The sequence below is a fragment of the Pleurodeles waltl genome, chromosome 11 (genome assembly GCF_031143425.1).
Source record: "Pleurodeles waltl isolate 20211129_DDA chromosome 11, aPleWal1.hap1.20221129, whole genome shotgun sequence".
NCBI lineage: Eukaryota > Metazoa > Chordata > Amphibia > Caudata > Salamandridae > Pleurodeles > Pleurodeles waltl.
Genome location: NC_090450.1, coordinates 939,604,822 through 939,624,813, shown reverse-complemented (window position 1 = coordinate 939,624,813; position 19,992 = coordinate 939,604,822). Strand labels below are relative to the sequence as shown.

Genomic DNA, 19,992 nt, shown 5'->3' with positions numbered 1-19,992 from the left:
TAAACACCTGGCTGCTTTCTTCCCTTTCTCAAGTTAGACACTCTTGAGTGAATTGTTCACCTACATGCCTACACTGAGCTTCCTTCTTGCTATTGTACATCCTTATTAAATCAAGATTCTTCATGTTTCTTTTCTAAAGCTAGAATTCTGACCACTAAGTAATCTTGGTGGTTTCTTCCACTTTATATAGTACAAAGTCGACTGCCATATAGTACACACCGACGACCACTCCAGCTGTTCCCATGCACTTTTCAAACTGGTATAGAAAGAGGGTTGAACAACAAAGATTGGTAATTGTATCAGAAAGCCAATCTTTTAATGGAGTTACACCACACTGCTAGAGCCTCTCTAGTTTTTGTATGGGGAGGATATAATAATTCTTATAATTTGATTTTAGGAATAAAAAGTTATGCCTGTGTACCATACAATTTACGACTTACCAAATACCTCAGTTACCCATTTTATAAGATCAAAGATGCCAGTATTCTTTAATATCTGAATTTGTATTTTGGTGCATTTAAAAAAAAAAAAAAAAAACATGTTTTGAGCATTCACCTTAAATTCAGTTAGCAGTGTAAAGACCTCTAGTTTTTAGTAGGACTCTCGTAGATGATACTTGCCCTTAAAACATATGATCTAAGTGAGTCAATTAGTGGTAATAATTTTAGCCAAGAAGAATGGTTATATAGCTGAGACTCACCCCTGGTAGAACATATGTAAACAGGAAAAAAAGTAATTGCTTCCTTTAACAGAAATGTTTCTGATCTATGAAAGTTTAATCTCAAAGTTCTTGGAATAATGCCTTTGTGTGAATAGATAACTCAAAGTTAGAATTATACACAGGATACTTTAGTGTAGTATTTAAATCACCAAAAATAATTTCTCTTTTGCAAGCAAACAACCTCCCTTAAATCTTGCTTTGCCTAGTTGGGAGGAGGGAGTAATGAGTCATGAATCTCCACCCACCTTTAATCCAAGTGAGGAAAAAGAAGCATCAAAAAGGGTAGTTGCCACACTGGTATAGTCATACAAGAGCATTAGGTCCACATCACTTATCCACCTGCTTTCAGTAAATGCACCTTTGAGAGCAGAGCTGCAGCGGTGTTTCTAATTGTGCATCTTTCTGAATGTAGCTTGCTATCTGGAGTAGAGTTTATTATCCATGCATGTCAAAGTAATCCATTTTAAAGGATGACACTTTGTGGTTGAAAACTGTGTTCAAGTTCAGTACAAAATTTGCCCTGTCGTGCTACAAGAACACCATTACCTGTTTCAATTTGAGTGGATATAAATGAGGACAATGGACCATCTACCATTAATTGCAAATATGCCTCGTCAAACGAGTTAACTGCACATTGTGCCTTTCCTTTTCTCAAACTTTGGACTGCCATCACTTCCACTTAAGAGCAATTTCCCCTAAGGCCACCTCTAAAACAACACTTTTTTCAAGGAATGAAAAACATACACCTAACATTCAGTGGATCGGTCACCATCTAAGCACTACAGCCCTTTAACTACATGCACTTCAGTTCAAATGTCACAGCTGATCTGTGTGGGTTTCCATTATTAATTACTTTAATTGAGCCTCACTACCCTACCACCCTCCTAACTAATGTACTGGATCCCCAAATAAAAAAATAAAAAACAGAGAAAATGGCCGAAATGTGCATTAGTGAGTTCAAAAAGGATAGAACAGTGATAAAGCATTGGCAAAACAGTAGAATTCACGGGTTAATCACTCGAGTTCTGCTCTTATCCCTTAGCTTTTTGAATCTACATCAGTCAACTGCATTTCCTTAGCTTGGACAGTTTGTGAAGGGCCGAACAAGGCACTCATCTTGTGCCAGTCCTCCCTTAACATTTCACTGAATGCTAAATGAATAGGATTTTGACAGTTTCCATGGATGACGCAGCAACAGACATCCTGTACACTTCATTAACAATTTAGACATGTTTTGTTAGCCCTGCAACCACCTGTTCTAGTGGACACACCCTGAGACAATAGGATATAAGCTTCTTAGAAAGTTAACCCGTTTCAAATCCTTTCCTTTAAATGAAATCCGGAAAAACACATTCAGGTACAGTATTTTCTTCTTCATGAAGAGTAAGGGTGAAAACTAAAAATATTTTCAAAACTGAATCCTCTTCCAGAAGTTACAGTAACACAGTCCTAAATAATCTTTTAATGTACTGTTGATGGAATGATGCTATCTCAGTAGGGTTGATTTTCTGTATTATCTTGGTTGGTCAATATTCGCTGTCAAGGATCATGCATCTTTTGCACATAGTGCGCTTGTTTTACTTGTTAGCTGCTGCAGCCTTAAGGTCAGTTGCATTTTTTTGCACAGGGCCCATTCGTTTTCCTTGTTTGCTACTGCAGCTTCAAGGACAGGTACACCTTGATGGCATCACAAAATTATTACTGGTTATGTCCGCCATTGTCTGTTTCAATGTAGTGCCCACAACCGCGAGGACAAGCTTAAACAACATTTTTAAATGCCCTTGCGCTGAAAGAGTACTTTTTTGTCAGAGTTCTTCTCTTTTAGCTTCCAGATTTCTTTGCAAAGGCTTGGGATGAAAGCAAGATATGACTGTACTTTCACCATTGGTATTATCAAGTCGCTTTTTGTGTTCGCTACATCTTTGTTTCCAGCAGATTCAGGACCCCTAAGTTCCCTGGGGGCATCGCTCTACAGATCAGACTGTTGAGTGCCTCTGCTGTGAAACTTAAGGACAACAGAAACACCACACACTGTCAATTCCAAGTAGAATGTAAGAGGAACGCTTCTGTTAATTGCTATCAATAAGGTACCAGTTTTTTTCTCAAAGTTTTACACTAGTAAGCCCTTCAGGAGGACCCGTGTAGTGTGTCACTCTGCCTCCCAGCTAGCTCGGCTGCATTTATCTCTAGTCCCACTTTATCAGCCTAACAACCTCTGCTATTCCATTCAGAGCCAACTTATAGCATGGCACTAAAGAAAATATTATTGTTTTAAGATTGGCTCTACTCTCCTTCATATCTTGCAGTTCCCAGTTAAGGTATCCTCATCACGATAAGCTTAATATTTTTGAACCAATAAGAATAACGCACTGGACTACTTTTTTTTTTTAACCATCAAATCAAATTCATTAAACTGGAGTGGGGCAATGCCACCTTTAAGGTAACCAGCAGTGGCTTCAGCCAACTTTCTTCAGTTCTATTTTTCTATTCAGCCAGAGAGGATCCTAGGAACATATGAGCATGCATTTTATGGAAAAACGATTTTCCCACTCCATCAGGATTTTTTTTTTCCACTAGCTCCTGTACATTTTTCAAGCTGTAAGCATGCCTGCTAAAGAAAATGTGGTATCACGAACAAAAAAGGTGCCTCTGTCCAGCTCTTTATGATCTGGAGAGGCGTAAACATGGTAAGGCTATGAACTTCAAATCCCTATATAAGAGTAAAAAGGCCCACCACCCCAACAAAAAGAAAACAAATAGCCCTAAGGTGATGTTTAAGACCTCTCATATTATCAGGCTACTAAAGGAATGCATAGCAAAAGAAAAATTCAGAATGCTGTCACACAATTCTTTTGTTTATCTGAAGGGGTGGAGAACTGAAAGCGTACAACAGGGCTCCAAGATGCTTACTTGCATATTTCTACTCATCTATTCTAGTCATCATCATTCATACAGGAAGATCTTCATATTTCAAATAGGGTGAAGAGGCCTAATGTTTCATGGTGCTGCGGTTTGAGTTTAAGCCAGTGTCTAGATTGAACACCCAAAGTGCACACCGGTGTTTGCAGCACTTCTCAGGAAGCAGATCATTTTCATATACACTTACTTGGTAACTGTTTGATAAAGTCCTGAACTTCAGAAGGAGCGTGTAAGTATTAGTGGATTACAACAGGACAGTCTCAGTCCATAACAAGAAGAGGGTCAGCACTGAAGTATCAAGGGTATCTTTTCTCAGAGGTGTGATCAAAAGAAGGTGGGGTTGAAGAGTTTCCATCATAGGAGAAATTGTCTTCCCTGATTCAGATACCTTGCTTCTCCGGAAGATACAATACCTGATAGTAAGAAAAGTGTTGGCAATGTTGGGGTGGGTGGTGCCCTGTAACTTGCTGGTCAAAATGCCAGTTTCCATGTGAGCCCCCACCTCACAAATGTTTTGATGTCCTTAGACTTTGCAAAATAGCACATTAAGTGTCCGATCAGGCAAGGAGCTTAAGAGTCTATGGTGTGCTTTAGAAGCAAGAGTTCCACTGCGATAGGTGCTTTGCCCTTAACTTGTGGGGGCTTCTCCAGTGAAGATGTCAGAGCAAGGCGGGAAGCCTAGACATTGTGGAATTGTGATGGTAAATCAGAACTGAAATCCTGCCAGCAGTGCAGCTTTCAGAATTTCAAAACACAACAGCATATGCATTAAGGAGAGTGCTTTGGAAGGAGCATAAGTGGCTGTTGCAGGTGTAATGAAACACATTTAGAGCACATTTATACCTTGATCTGTTTATCATACTAAAAAACAATATGGCTAGGCTTCGCAGCCAGGTTCAGGAAGCAAGAATCACTAGGAGAATGCACCTTTGATACCATTGTTTAGGACATTGTACAACGTTCCCCTGAACCTCAGATCATCCAGAGAGTAAAGACTTTGAGCCATCAATGATCAAGATAGTGTTTGCCTATGCTCACTGATGGCAGTACTCAAATGTAATTTCAGTCATTTGGAAGCGCAAGCTGGATATTATGCAACTGGCAAGACAGGCCTTTAACAATATCCTCCACATGTCAATTACTCTTCTACTGTGGCATATGGAAAGAATCTTTACAAAGGGCATTATTTGCTAACCGAGCGTACACATTTTCCTTGAAGGTGAAGTGTGATTAACATGTTCCACCCATGAAGAATGTCATGTGGAAATGAAATGTAGTCTTGCTCAAATTACTGGCCTCGCCATTTGAGCCTACGCATAAATCAAAACTGAAATAAATTGAATGAGTTGGCCCTGGATAGCCATAACGTCTTCACAGGAGGTACAATGATTTTTCATATATGTGGTTTTGAGCATATCTTTTTCCTCCTCAGATGGTGTCATAGACTTTCATCTGAATCCGTTTGTCACCCTGCATGTCTTAGTCACAAATCTAGTGCGTTCTGCGGAGCAGGAGCTACATTATTAGGTGAAACAGGACACTGATGTATTATCTGGACATGACTGAAAGTTTGGGGAAAATGAAACAAAAACCTGATACGCTACTCCTGGGGCAGGAGCTACAATTTCTTAACAGTCTTTTGCTAAGTAGACAGCCCTTGTGTAAATCTTCATGCACATGAAATTCCTGTTAACCAATGTCCAGGGCACTGGGGTCAATGACTGGAATTTTTAAGCCTACTGTCAACTGGACAAGTAGGTCCAACCCCCTAAATCGAAAACTACTAGTTTACAGCACCATCATGTCTGTGCAGTTAAGAGAACTGTTGGCACGATAAGCATCCATGTAAATAAGATTTGAACAGTATACAGTGTTCCTTAATGCAAATCCTAGCTACTAACTATGAAAGCACTCTAAGAAAATATAGTGAGCTGGATGCTCAGCCTGCATTTCTAAAAGCATGTCTGTTTGCTGCGACATTTAACAATTTGTATCTATCTGTAAAGTTCCAGAATGCTTCTTTATTATATACAAATACAAAGAGAAGAAAGGTTGGTGCTTGTTTTCAAAATAAAATGTATCCAAATAATATATGTAACTGGAAAACAAATACCCACAAACCCAATAGGGCTGGCTTGAAAGTGCCAGCAGACTGCATTTGTTGCATGTCTGAGTTTTCATGTGCTAGCCCAGTAAAGCCAGACCAACTGTTTTTTTCCCAAAAAACTGCTAATATTTGTACAGTTAAGGAATTAACACAGAGGTTGTGTTACATCATTAGGCTACAGTTTACATCCCTCCTCTTTTTTCCAATCCAAATTCAAAAAACATTTTTCTGGGAAATTCCACTTAACATCAGCCCAACTACCTTGCTACTTCTGACGCAGTTTGGTGTGCACCATCCTTTGCTACTCATTCCTGTTTCATTTTAGAAAATATATAAAAGGGGTGAAGATCTTTCTCTTTAGACAGACATTCAGACTAGAGACAACCTTGTCCATCCACTGGTTAGTTTCAAAGACTATTGTATTTCAGTCTCTGAGCTCCCAGAAGCAATCTTGGGCTAGAGCAAAATTATTAAAATAAATAAATAAATTTAAAAAAAAACACATGGGAAAGCATAGTTGTCCAATACTACCTGTTTTTTGTTTTTTTTTTAAATACATCCTCTGCACATGTCCACAAAGCTTGGCTTTGAAAGCCACAATTCGGTTTTAATCGCTTGTGAGACTCCAACTGGAGGTGGAAGCAAGATGCACCAACAAACCTGGATAAGTGCACTTTCTTTCTCTACTTTCAAAAAAATGCCTTATACCTGCCTGTTATTTTAACAAACATGAAAACATAACACTAGATCACTGTCATAAAATGTAAAAAAAGCTTCTGATGCAATGAGCCTCGGTGCCAGAGAAACAAGCGATGCACAGATGATGGCACACCAGAGGCAATGGAACTGGTAAGCATACTTGCACAACTTCTGCCTAATCAGTGGCTGTACTCAACATGTGAGTGGAGCCCGAAGCCTCTCCCAGTAGTATTTTTTGATCCCATGAGGTAAAGCTAGAACTGTGCTGATAAGCCAGACATAAAAAGGGTGAAGGCTACAGGCAGTACACTATTACACACTATTTAAAGGATAACTTTAAATACTGTGTCTTTTAAGTCATCATTTAATAAGTGATAGATGCACACCAGTAGTTTTAGAAACATAGTTATGGGGAATTGGTGTAAACCACGAATGCAAAAAAAAGAAAAAAAGAAAAAAAAGAAGAAAAAAAAACCACAAAACAAAAGGGCCTATTCTTGAAGAAAGTCATAAATGTGCACCAGCAGTCCTAGGACTTCACACTAGTACTGATTTGCCACTTTCAGAAAATCACAAGACTTCACAATACTACAGCAGTAAGCCCAGAAACCATACTCTACTTTTCTGAATGCCATGTTTGCATGAGCAAATACACCAATGCATATTTGTGCATGCTTTACAGCAAGATTCTTTTATCTTGAGTAGAAAATATTTTCCCACATGAGGAAATTACTTTCCTTACACAATCTACTTTTTATTGGAGGGGGGCCTCATCCCAGTTTGGACAAAGTTTACCCCTGTCCTTGTCAGGGGTAGCTTTCTGTCTTTTTCCAGGGTGGGAGTGAGTTGTAGAGGAGTTGGCCAATACCACTGAAAATGTAAATTTGTGAAAATGTAAATTTGTAGTGGAGTACAAACAAACATGGCATTCCAGCCCTCGAATCACAGTTTCCAGTCTGCTTCCAACCCTGTAGAAATAGATTTGCTCCAATGAGAATTTTCCTATGAGTAAATCCTTTTGGGAATGTAAAACAAAGATTTGCACGTCAGCCAAATTTGCATTTATAAATAGATATGCAAATAGGATCCAGAACATTTTGATTCTACAAGACCTTCCCAAGTTCACAACTATAGTAAGCATGAAAAATAGGGCCCAATGAAATGAAGCTATTTGTCCAAGACTTACAAAATATGATTAAGTAGAGGAGGTCAGCATTTGAGCTGTATGATTAATCGTCATTTAGCAATGTAGGTACTGTCCCACAAATTTTAATTTGAGCATAGATTTGCAGCAACATTTTGCAAAATCCAGTGAACACATAAAAGTCAATTTGCTAGAGCAATTCACTTGATGCTTCACCAGAAATTAAAGTAATAGTACAACCAGGACTATTGCATATCCTGAACTTGATTATCAAAGCTCTGGCACAGTGAAAGGATTAACATATCCATACCCTTACTGGAACGAAGAGAATAGCCTCAGCCAAGTATATTAACAAACAGAGCCTCTGACTATTCAAAGATTTTACATAATAGGAACCCTGGTATGTTCACAGCCCAGTACAATTAGAAATGTGGAATAATTAGAGCCTTGCCAGAAGCCAGGTGCAACATAACATGAGGGTATTATCAGAGCTCTGATGTAATGCTGGTATGTCAGCTTAACTTAATGCATGGCACCAAATGGGACAAGGGTTTTTTACGCAGGACAAGCGGATTTCTGCAGCATCCCGCACACAGGTTATGAAGTTATTTTATAAAAATTCACAACCTGAACTTATCACCAGCACTGCCATTTAAAGCTAGAGGTCATCACCTAAACAACAAGGCAGCCACAACAGCTTTGCTTACAAATGTACTTATTGTTGATATTTGTAAAGCTGCCACTCTGAGGTCCGTTGGATTGCTTGCCAAGTATTACTGTTTGGATTCTAATCATAGGTTGAAAGTGAAGGTTGGGCAAGCTGCCTTGAAGAAAGTGTTCTGTTGGTAGATGATCATTTTCTTTTGTCCCTATCAATCTCCGAATTTCGTTTTTTGGTCCTTATTTTATTCTGAAGGTTATGATATGATGAGGGTCCATTAAGTTTACTGCCTGCAAAGGTGGTTATGGTAATCCTGAATTTTGATAACATACCTATCTATTTATTAATTTCTAAGGAGAAATTTTGGTGTCGCAAGTCTTAAAACGTAGACACAGCTGGTTGGCTGGTGTGGGGTATGATGGCTGCTGCGGGGTATGATGGCTGCTGCTGAGCTGGGAGAGACCTTAATTATGTGCATGCAGTTAAAATCAAGTTTCTCTTATTGGCAGTTTTGTATTTCTATAACAGATTGACTGCTTTCTGACATTTAATGATCATGCTGGGCATATAGGAGTTATTGAACGTTTATTAATGAGGAGGGCCACCCCATCTGATGGTCCCACTGAGAACTAATTAGAAATGTTTAGTTTCACACCATGAAGCTTCATCAGCTCAGAAAGGCCTTGCTGTACCTTCCTGGATGGTATTTCATCACTGCCTGGAAGTAGGGCCTCGGAGGAAAGTCTTTAATGCTACCTGCATCTGTCTTTTACTCAGGAAGCATTTGCCTTGATTGAGCATTTGCCTTGACTGAACATTCTACACACTATCCTTGCCACCGCCATGAGCGTTGGTGTGTCCTCACAGAAGGACTTAACTTCAGTTATGGAATGTAGAAGGTATAAACATAGCAGGAATAGCAGGCTACAAGCAATAGTATTGCTAGTTATGTTATTAACTAGTTGTTATCATATGGGGATGGCTGCAGTAAGAACAACCAATCTCCTTTAAAAGGATGCTGAGCCTTTACCCACCAAGGACTGATTTTAGGACTGAGGTTGGTTCCTGGCCATTTCCCGAGCTCTCTGGAGTATGTTATTGGCCAACAGTGGGGGCTGCCAGTATTATGGAGAGTAAGTTATTACCAGGTCTGGAAAGATCAATGATGATATTGCTATCTTATTACCGCCAACATTTAAAAGTAGTTTGGGGACAAAAAGGGGGAAAAGGTGTTCAAATGCCTTAGAACAGATTAAAACAGTTTCACAAAACTCCTTTCTGGTTTATTTAATAATATCTTGTTTGAGTAGCGGCAAATGTCAGACAGCTGTTCCTGGGTCTAGTTTCATTATTACAGTTCATTCCATACGTCATTAAGGCCTTTTAAAGTAATGTGACATTATTTTAGTTGCCGCTCACTTTCAACTGATTGTGCTTCTATTTATTTATACATATAAGGACTTTTCAAATGCGCTGAAAAGCATAATCCCAAGCATAGTGAGGCACTTTCAGAAACACACAAGGAAATAACTACTATGATCATGTTACTACATCTACAGATCGGTATACTTTAAAAGTTAATTTTAAGCCTTCTTCCCCTTTTTGTCCCATATCCTATTTCACAGTTTGGAGGTAATATTAGTAATATCACAGACCTTTCCCACCAAATCAGTAACTTACACTCCAGAAGACCTGGAGCCACCATTGTTGACCACGGACAGGCTCCAAAGACCTCTAGAATCGATCGGGAGCCATTCCCGCGCAGTCCTAAAGCAGGCAATGGGGGCTGAGGAAGGCGGCTGATGACGTAGCATGTAACCTTAGTGGGTGAGCTGCAAAAAAGGAAACTGGCTGTTCGCCTCTCACCAATACCCACCCGTTAATAGCTCTAACATAAATCAGTAAATAACAAGTATCAAGAACAGTACTTCTAAGCCTGCTATTCCTGCAGCCGGGAGACTGAATAACTGGCCCGATCTCCCACTCCTTTTTAGTCGGTATACTAATGCTACAGGGCCACATTATCTTGCTGGACGTTATGCCACAGAGTCAAAGCAAATCTCAGATGAAACCATAAGTTCCTTTCAGATTCCAACACCTTTAGAATCTCACTCACCCCTTTTGAAGCAAATGAGGTAATGCACCCTGATTCGGTTGTTGGAATCCCAAAGGATGGGGTGTAGGCATCTCACACTGATCCGAACACCACTGTGAGGATACAGCACCACCTTGATGACCCTATGTTTCCAGACTGACTCCTGCTTTTCTGGTTAATCTTTAGAGACATCAAGTTTTATGCACTACAGTTTGCATCTCCTTGCGGGGTGGAACTGAAGTAGTTCGCCAGATCTCACAAAAAGTGCCCTCCTTCACTTTCCCAATGGAAGAGGGCTAGGTTTGTTGGCGAGAGGCCTTTTAATGGGGACACAGGCCAGTCAGTGGAAACTGGGCAGTTTCCTGTGTCCACGTCGTAATTCACAACTGGTTCTATAGGACCACAATACCACTAGTAATTGGAGTACAATGCACTCCACTTACAGGACAGAGTTTATCCCTTTGGGCACTTGACAGTGTTGCAAGGTCAAGCAGTCCACGTTTAGGTTGTGAAGTTGACCGAAACCTCCTTGCTGTTTAACAGCGCATAACAATCAATAACATCAATGCACAGTCAGTGCATTACTTTACAAAGAGAAAAACATCCTCTGGGGCGGAGATAGAACACCAAACCTTATCATTTAGTTTTTGTGAGAATCCCACAAAAAGGTCGGGAAGATAAACTCTGGTCCTGGGTTCGCACAGGGAACCAAACTGGTACAAAGGCAAGAAAAAAAAGTGTTACCCTTCAAAATAAGTACTCAACAAAACCCATTTCCAAAGCAACAAAGGCCGCACCCAGTAAAGTCACTGGTGTTCCCTCCGACAGCATACAGCGGTGCCCACAGGAGTCACCGGTCCAATCAGGACCTCCTTTTTCGGGGTAAGTCTCAGATAAGTATTAGTGTTTATATTTCCAGACCAGCTTCCACATCCCAGCCAGCACAAACCTATGCTGGGGTGCAGAAGAGGAGACCATCTCCTCGTCATCTGGGGCTGCAGGAAGAGACTCCGGCAGTCTGCAGTCAACTGGAAAGGTAGTCTATAGTGCAGTCTCACCACTTGGAATGTTGTTTGAGGTGAATCTAGCTTCACAGTGACTTTTGTTCCTTGGCTACTTTTGGGTAGCTGTGCTCAGGAGACCTTGAGGTTCTTGTATGAATACAATTCAAGACATCCAGAAGCAGGTCTTCCAGTCAGCTGGGGATTGGTGCATATTTACATGTCAATAAGGTTGGCTCCTCCTAGCAAGCACAGTTGTGCTGTTCATGCACAAAAAGTTGGCTCTCCTGCCCGGAGGTCAAAGCAGGAAAGCAACCCTAGTGTTTCCAGAATGAGGCCACACCTAGCTGGACATGGATTCCATTCCTGCTATGGCTGTCTGACATACACTACTGTGAATGATTCCTTAGTGCCATAATGAGAAACAAACCCAGCGCTTGTTGAGATGTCTGGTACTTATGTTTCTCTGGTAGTCATTGGCAACCTCGGTCAAACATGTTGTCAGTCATATTCACAAGTATTTGGACTCTTCCAGTTTTGGAGAAGCATCCTATCCGGAATGATGTCTAGACACTGTGGGCTTCTGAGCATAGGTTCTCCATTCAGGCCAGTTCTGGAATGGCCATGGGTCGGCTAGAAAGAGCTTCAGACTAAACTATGCACCTGTCCGTATTGTGAAGTGAGATGATCACAATGCAGGAAACAGGTGACGAGCGATTTTAACTCGGATCATGGGAATCTACTCTGAACAAAGAGAATAGGCTGTTGACAACTCCCCACTGTCCCACTCCTAATGATCAGGTATACCAGTTTCAAGAAGATGAACAGGGCATGGCATATGTGCAGAATGATTTATCTTAGAAGAACACAGCCGGCTTGGCTTACACAAAGTAACATTCCTGTGCATCAAGCATACAGGACCTAAAGAGACCTAACTATCCACCAAGCCCATGAATAAGCATCCCACATAAAAGTGTGCTTGCGACGATCAAGTCCAGTGGGAGAACAACACAACTTACTCCAGAGCACCATTACAGAGGCTGGATGGTGCAGATTTACCAAGCCTTGTGGAGATCTTCTGTTCCTATAGCAGGTAGACAGAATAATTATAGAACCTGGCTTTGGGTGGCTAGATGCGTTTCACTTTCTTTGAGGCAAATAGGAGAATGTATGTTGTCTTTGAAAACATCCTCGTTGTGACAAACGGGAGGTCAAACTAAGTGGGAGAATTCTCGCAGCAAATATAAGAACAGGATGTGAGTAAGCAAATGTTCTGCTGCAAACATATGCATTGCCAAAGTCTGAGACCCTTCACATAATGGCACTAAAGGGTGGCAAGACTGGAGATGACATCTGCAAGTCAAAAAGTAAGAAAAAAGTTCCAGGCTCATTACCTCTGCTGTCATCCTAGGGTTGCAGAAGACAAACTGCCTTGCTTGTCAAAGCACCGAACAGGAAATGGGTGCAGAACTTAACTTGCAAGATGAGCTAGGCCAGAACCCAATCTAGACTTTTTAAAGAATTGCCCTAAAAAGACCTTGAGTAAAGGTTTAAAGATGGAATTACTGGATGTAAAGAAAGATCATTGTTGGGGCGTGGATGGGATCAGTGTGCAACATGACTATTGGTCACAAGATATCAAACTTCTACTGGGCCTTTGTGCTTCTGAATTGCAAACTCTCAATAAAGTGGATGAGAACTTGGTAAGCTTAAAAACTGCACTTGCAAGGAGTGGTATGTCACTAGGCTCAGTCTCACCAAGTTTACAATGCATCTGATCAATGTGGATTTTCCCATGGTGACCAATCTGTACCATACTAGACAACTGTTTTTACCGGGTCATATTTTTCAATTTTGAATATTGTTTCTACCACTCTGTATCCACTGCACAGTTTTCTAATCACATATTTGTGGTTGAATGCTTTTCAAACTTCTTTCGTGTGTCGTTTTCTTTTTCACGCTTTCTCTTATCCTCTTCCCATTTTAGAGTTCAGAATTGATACACATACTTGGAATAAAGAATACCATTTAAACTTGGAGCATAGGTGGAAGCATTTTCAGCTAAGAACCATAGTTGGCAGTAGTTACGTTCAATAAGACTTTCTATTTTTTCCAAAAGCGTGTGTCATTAAGTTAAAATTATTCAACAATGTAAATATCTGTGGCATTCTACTGCAGCATGTAGCACAATATAATCAAAATTAACATAACTACACTTCACAGAGACAAGAGGCAGCAATCCCAATCCGACCTCAAACAAAAATATATCACATTTTCAGGAAACAAATATGCCTCAAACACCCTACTGAAGAATTAAAATGAAGAAAAGAACATATAGGCTCAAAATAATAAACACCCTTCTAACCAACAAATCCACCCCTCCCATTCCCAGATTAAGCCTTAGCTCCAAACTTACCATCTGGCATGCCTTTCATAATGAGTATGGCACAGACTTTAGGGTTATCATAGTATCCCTGCAAATGAGACAAAAAAACAGAGGCGCGGACATTAATACAAAGTGACAAGAAGTGTGCATCTATAGTCAATGTGGGGTTTTGCAACTGCTTTTTTAAGGAGAATTTACACCCCTGGTCTGTATAACGAGGGCAAAAGTTTCAATTAATCATCACATCCTGTGTAAAAGAGGAGCACTTGCATGCCAATAAATGCACATCAAACAGGCTACCCAGTATGTGCTGTGTAATCACTGTCAGTGTGGGAAACAAGGCCTACAAACAGAAAAAACAGTTACAGTGAAGCAGAACCTATGACAAACATCTATGTTGTTATCTACTAAATCACATCTCTTTGCATTGTGTTAAATTTAAACTGCATGTAGAGTACAGACTAGTTCAGTTTTACATTTACCTCGGTAAGTCTGTTTGTGTGTTTATGCCTATGGAGGGATTGAGGTGCTACCTCAATGTTACGATTACACATGGTGTCAGCTGCAAATAGATAGTCTCATCATTTAACACTATTACAGGATCACCATGTGTTAAACTACTCCTGTACAAGTAGATTGCTTGATTATGTGGCACTGCAGTTCTAAGGCATTGCTGTGTGTAAAACTACACAATTCAGGTAGTTCCGTTTTAGTCTTGAGAATAGTAGGCAATTTTAAGCAGGGGCACAGACAGTGGTGACTGTTCCTCTTCTGAGGGGAAAGGAAGTGAGCTCTTGGTCCAGGCCTCACAGAGACGTGCCTACGTTCAAAGGGTGGGGTTGGTTTGTGTGTTGGTGGGCAGGTTGGAGTTGTTCTTGTTTAGGTTTGTTAAGTATTTTGCATGCCCTGCTTATGAATGTAGCAGTTGCATTATCTTAATGTCAGTGCATCCTTTGCCACTGAAAGACAGTGTTGCAATGGCGCTCTACAATTATTTTAGGCTATGCAGAGTTGGAATCCACTTTGGCCGGGCAGGATGTTATAAATGACCTAAATAATGGGCATAATCAGAGAGGGGGTCCGCTACTTCTCTCTGCGGGTTCAGTTTATCAGCTCCTATTTTGGCCTCTGCTGTCTGAATGGTTGTCACAGTGCAGGTGATGTCCTGGAAATTCAGGGAACTTAAACTGCATAAGGACAGGAATGTTATCTCCTATGCTAGATGGCATGGAACAAATGCCACAATGCTACAAGAAATGTTTGGCACCATTGTCTGCTGATCTACCTGTGAGCCAGGCCCTCATTTTATTCTGTGTTCTCTACATACTCTGAATACCAGCAATTTTAATCTAGGCTTTCATCTAATGTGTCAAAGAGCATATGAAGAGGCCAGGCTTGTCTACGCAGCCGGTATGATAACTGGCCTTAAAACTTTATTAACAGTTATGGCCATAATACTGACCATGCTGAGTACCTGGACACTGGTCAGTTAGTAAACCCAAATCCATATTATACTATTAAAATGGTGGTGATTTTAATTCAATTCTAGAAGGTGTGGTTGGCAGCGTTGGTGTGGTGGACCAACCTGTATCCAAGGTGGCTCAACCTGTATCCAAGGTGGCTTTTGAAAATATGTGAAACAAAAGTGTTATGAACTGGTGGACGCATAGTGTCACTGTAATCCTGGGACTATACATTTTACTTCTCTGTGCATGATATGCATTAATGGTTTGGTCTTCCACTTATCTCAGTGGAGACTCCCTAGCACGACGTGCAGGAGAAAATCTGAGGGACTGGAACTTCTCAGAGGAGTGTTCTAGAGGGAAGGGCAGCCTGATTGGCTGAAACCTAGGTTTGATCTATTTTCTCATATTGACAAGGATAGTCTACTAAAGTGGGAGGCCTTAGGCCTTCATACGCTATAGTTATCATTGCATTGCTACTGTAATGTAATGGGGGACTCCCATCTCGATGACGGGTAATAATTTAAGGATGTGAATCTATGAAAGTTCCAATACTGGAATAACCTTAGTGCTACAATCAAATTCAAAATTAACAAACAAGTTATCAAATCAATAGAAGTATACGTGTTTCCAAAGTACATGTTTGAGCGGACATAGCTGGACTAGGTAGTAAAAGCCAAACTAGGCTTGACAGTAACATACAAAACAAGGAACAAACTCAGTAATTCAAAAAGCTAATTCTTATTGGCTTCCTGAAGGGCAGAGTTCAGCTATCATGGTTTAGAAAGTTCCGAATTCAATTAAGTAGCAGTACCTGGCCTTTTAATCAAATACAAAAACACAAATCTTTTTGTGAAGACATTTCACAACGTGAGACATTTAACACTGAAGACAGTGAAGAAAAAAAAGAAAAAAACACACCTGTTCTAGGGTTGAATTCCTGCTTTGGTTCAAAACACCTATTTACTTATAAAAGTGTTTTTGCCCCAAAATAAGTAACTGATTTAATAGGAGCAGAAAATCATACGTGTTATAACATATCTGGTGACTATTGAGATGGGAATGTCTACTGCATGATGCTCCCTGCATGCATACCTGCCCTGAGATACCCAAATGCAAGTGTGCTGTCTTTCTGACTTTCTGGCCTGAGCACAAAAGAACATTATGCATGTTTATGTGAAGGTTTGCTAAACACAATATGTGACCCCCCAAGTACAGTTCTGTTGTCTAGTGGGGTACACAATGCATGTCGTTATTAGAAACTCCACATGCGCTTAGTGGTGGCGGCAGAATATGATTTTGAAGTATGATTGCAGGGCAGTCCATTTCCCTTTCCTCTGCACTAGGGCAAATGCCCTTTCAGCCTTATTTCTAAAGTTTGCCTTTTCACAGTGGTTCTTAACCTTTTGACTTCTTTGGACCACCACTGAATCATTAGTGAAATCTAACTATATTGTTGTCTGGATACCTAATGCTGATTTTCTTTCACATGCAAACATGGATCATGTGTGCGCGCCATGCAATATGCCTGTCTCGTGGATTGCTGTCTTGTTGGACAAGGAGGGGTGCCAAAAGCACTGCCCTCATAGAGGTGGGAGGATACAGACTTCACCAGGAGTGAAGCAGCACAAGCACAGTGGTGGCAGCATTTCGTGTAGTGATCAGTAGTAAAGAACAGATCATTTTTAACCACTGTCACTGGAGTAAGGCCTACAGGGTCACTCACCTTTTTAGAAGTTATATTGCTGTGTGCTTAACACACCTATGGCCCACACATCAGATTGATATGGAGGTGTGTGCGCACCAGAAACATATGCTGAGTGCATGTGTGCTTGCAAGAAATACACTACACGCAGGGTGAAGTGTGGCACAGTGCGCACATGGGGAGTGTGTGCTGGCAGTGTGTTTTTTTTAAACAACACACTCTGGTGCAGTACAGAGAGACCAGTACTGACCAGTGTGCGCAGACTGAATGCAAGTGCTGCATGTGGGTATGCTGGTAGTGGCATAATACATGAGCAAAACAGTGCTGGGCAGCAAGTGTGCTGTGGATGTACCCGAGTGCAGAAGTGGTTGCACTAGTACTACTACATGGAGCACCTTGGGCCTGGTGAAAACATGAGTAGTAGAGGAATCCCTCCAGACAGATTTGTTCATTTTTGTAAGCTGAGTGGGATATACACTGGAGGATGGTAGAGCCATGCTCTACCTGTGCATTTCAAAGGGCTCTTTGATTCAGTGATAGATTACAAGGAAGGGGCCTGGACACATCTTAAGAAGAGAGAGATGGGGCTGGTCGGGCTGAGGGTCCAGGATCAACATTTGGACGCACATATCACAGTGGCTGACATCCAGGTGTGAACTCTGGTCACTCCCATGAATCTTACTGGGGGTGGGAGGAGGTTAATCAGCCTCAGAGCTCTGCCTGCTGTGACAGACATCCTTCAGGAGCAAGAAGAAAGGGGACAGATGTCCATTTCAAAGAAGCAGAACCCCAACATAAAACCTCTAAGACCCAGAGACTAAATTAGATTTTTGTCTGGACAAGGACTATAAGTAGGGGAATCTGAGACCCCAAAGCTTGTCATCTGCCGAACAACCAGATGGGCTGTATGAGGAGGAAAAGCTCTGCAAAACTTCTGCCTGTGACCAGGACTAGGGGCCCAAGCCTGCTAGTCTCCCTGTTGAGGCATGATCAAAATATAGGGGGAAACATATGTACAAGCCCTTTGAGAAACCTATTTAAATAGGGGATTTGAACACAGGGTTGATCCAGCAGCCGCAGAAAGGCGGACGCCGCAGAAAGATAGCCCCTACAGAGTGCCCAGAGTGGAACCCTGTTGGGCAAGAGAAAGAATGAAAAGAAGGATATCAGGCAGAGGATCTATTGGCTTCTCTATACAATATTTGACAAATCTTAGCCAACGGAAGGCGTATACCATTTTTGTGGAGGCATGCCTGGCTGTCAAGATAACATTACAGACTTCGTGAGGAAGGTCAAAAGCTGTCAACTGTCGCCGCTTAATCACTACGCATGAAGGTGCAGTTGACAGGTTCGGGTGGAGAACCCTCCCCTGCTGCTGCAACAGAAGATCCTTCCAAAGGGGCAGCCTGATCGGAGGATCAGTGCTCATTTTCAGAAGCTTGGGACACCATACTCTAAGCCCAGTGCAGAGCCACAAGGATTACTTGGGCCCGGTCGTTCTTTAACTTCTTGAGAACTGCGGGCAGGAGTTGTATGGGCGGAAAGGCGTACAGGAGGCCTGAGCTCCCCATATGACAAAAAGCGCTGCCTAGTGATTGCTGCCTTGGAAACTCCAACGTGCAATACTGCTGACACTGTGCGTTCTCTTCAGAGGCAAATAGAGCGAACCAAGGCTCTCCCCACTGATGAAAGAGACCTTGCACCACCTCCGAATGGAGATGCCACACATGATCCGCTAGACATTGACGGCTGAGTTAATCCACCTGGCGTACAGAGAACCAGCCAGGTGTTGAACCACCAGGGTTATGTATTGCTGTTCCAGCCATGTCCAGAGATACAGGGACTCCTGAAAAAAGGTCCACGACCCTACTCTGCCCTACTTGTTGCAGTATCAAAAGGAAGTAGTGTTGGGCATGAATGCCTGCACTAGCCTCTCCTTGACAAAGGAGAAAAAATGCTTTCAATGTTAGTCGGATTGCCCGGTACTCCAACAGGTTTATGTGGAGCCTGGATTCTGCCAGAGACTAGAGACCTCCAATTTCCGCCTCTCCCAGATGGCCGTCCCATCCCAGGAGTGACGCATTTGTCACTACTGTAAGGTCTGCTTGGGGAAGGGAGAGGAGTCTGCCTCTGACCCAATCGCAGTTCGTAATCCACCACTGCAGGTACTTTGCAGTTCCCTCTGAGATTTGGACAAATGCAGGAGAGGTTTCCCTGATGCTGTGCCCACTGGAACTTCAGGTCCCACTGCAGAGCCAGCATATGCCATCTGGCAGGTTTTACCAGCAGGATGCAGGAGGCCATAAGGCCCAGCAGCCTCAGAGTCAGCCTCACCAAAACCCAGGATAGAGACCGAAACATCTGTATCCTAGCCTGGATTCACTGCTTGGGAGGATAAGCCCAAAAATGCACTGTGTCCAGAACAGCTCCGATGAAAGAGTGTCTTAAGAGGGAGTCAGGTGTGACTTTGGCACGTTTACAGTGAACCCCAGGGAATGCAGAAGGTTCACCATAGTCTGAAGGTGGGAGATGCCTGCCTGGGGTGAGCTCGCCTTCAGCAGCCAGTCGTCAAGGTAGGGGAAGACTGAAACCCCTAACCTGCACAGATGAGTTGTGACAACCGCCGTCACCTTGGTGAACACCCGGGGGCACTGGTAAGACCAAATGGCAGCACGGTTTGTGGGGGGGCAGGATGGGAAGAAGAACATATGCATCCTGTAAATCCACTGGAACCAACCAGTCTTCTAGGTCTAGGGCAGACAAGACCCAAGCCAACCTGAGCATCTTGAACTTCTCCTTGAGAAGAGATTTTCGGTCTGTAGGTCTAGACCAGGGTGAACATCCTTGTTTTTTTTGGGTATCAGAAAGTAGCGGGAATAACAACCACTGCCTACTTCTGATATTGGGACCCTTTCTATGGCTCTCTTGGCCAAGAGAGCCGTAACTTCCTCTCAGAATAGGAACAGATGATCCTCCACCAGCCGTTCAACTGTTGGCAGAATGGGGGAAAGAAAGGATTGAAAAGATAGGGCATAGCCCTTCCTGATGATCTGCAGTACCCAAGCATCTGATGTTATAGATTTCCAGTGGA

General features: G+C 42.0%; 1 protein-coding gene across 1 annotated transcript in view; it reads right to left on the bottom strand.

Annotated features, from left to right (window-relative positions):
- The window catches only part of MLEC (malectin), a 45,465-nt gene that overhangs the window by 9,007 nt on the left and 16,466 nt on the right, over window positions 1-19,992 (bottom strand). The window contains exon 4 of the mRNA XM_069215053.1: window positions 13,764-13,821. Within this exon, the coding sequence (XP_069071154.1) occupies window positions 13,764-13,821 (58 nt within the window). The remainder of the gene's footprint in view (window positions 1-13,763; window positions 13,822-19,992) is intronic.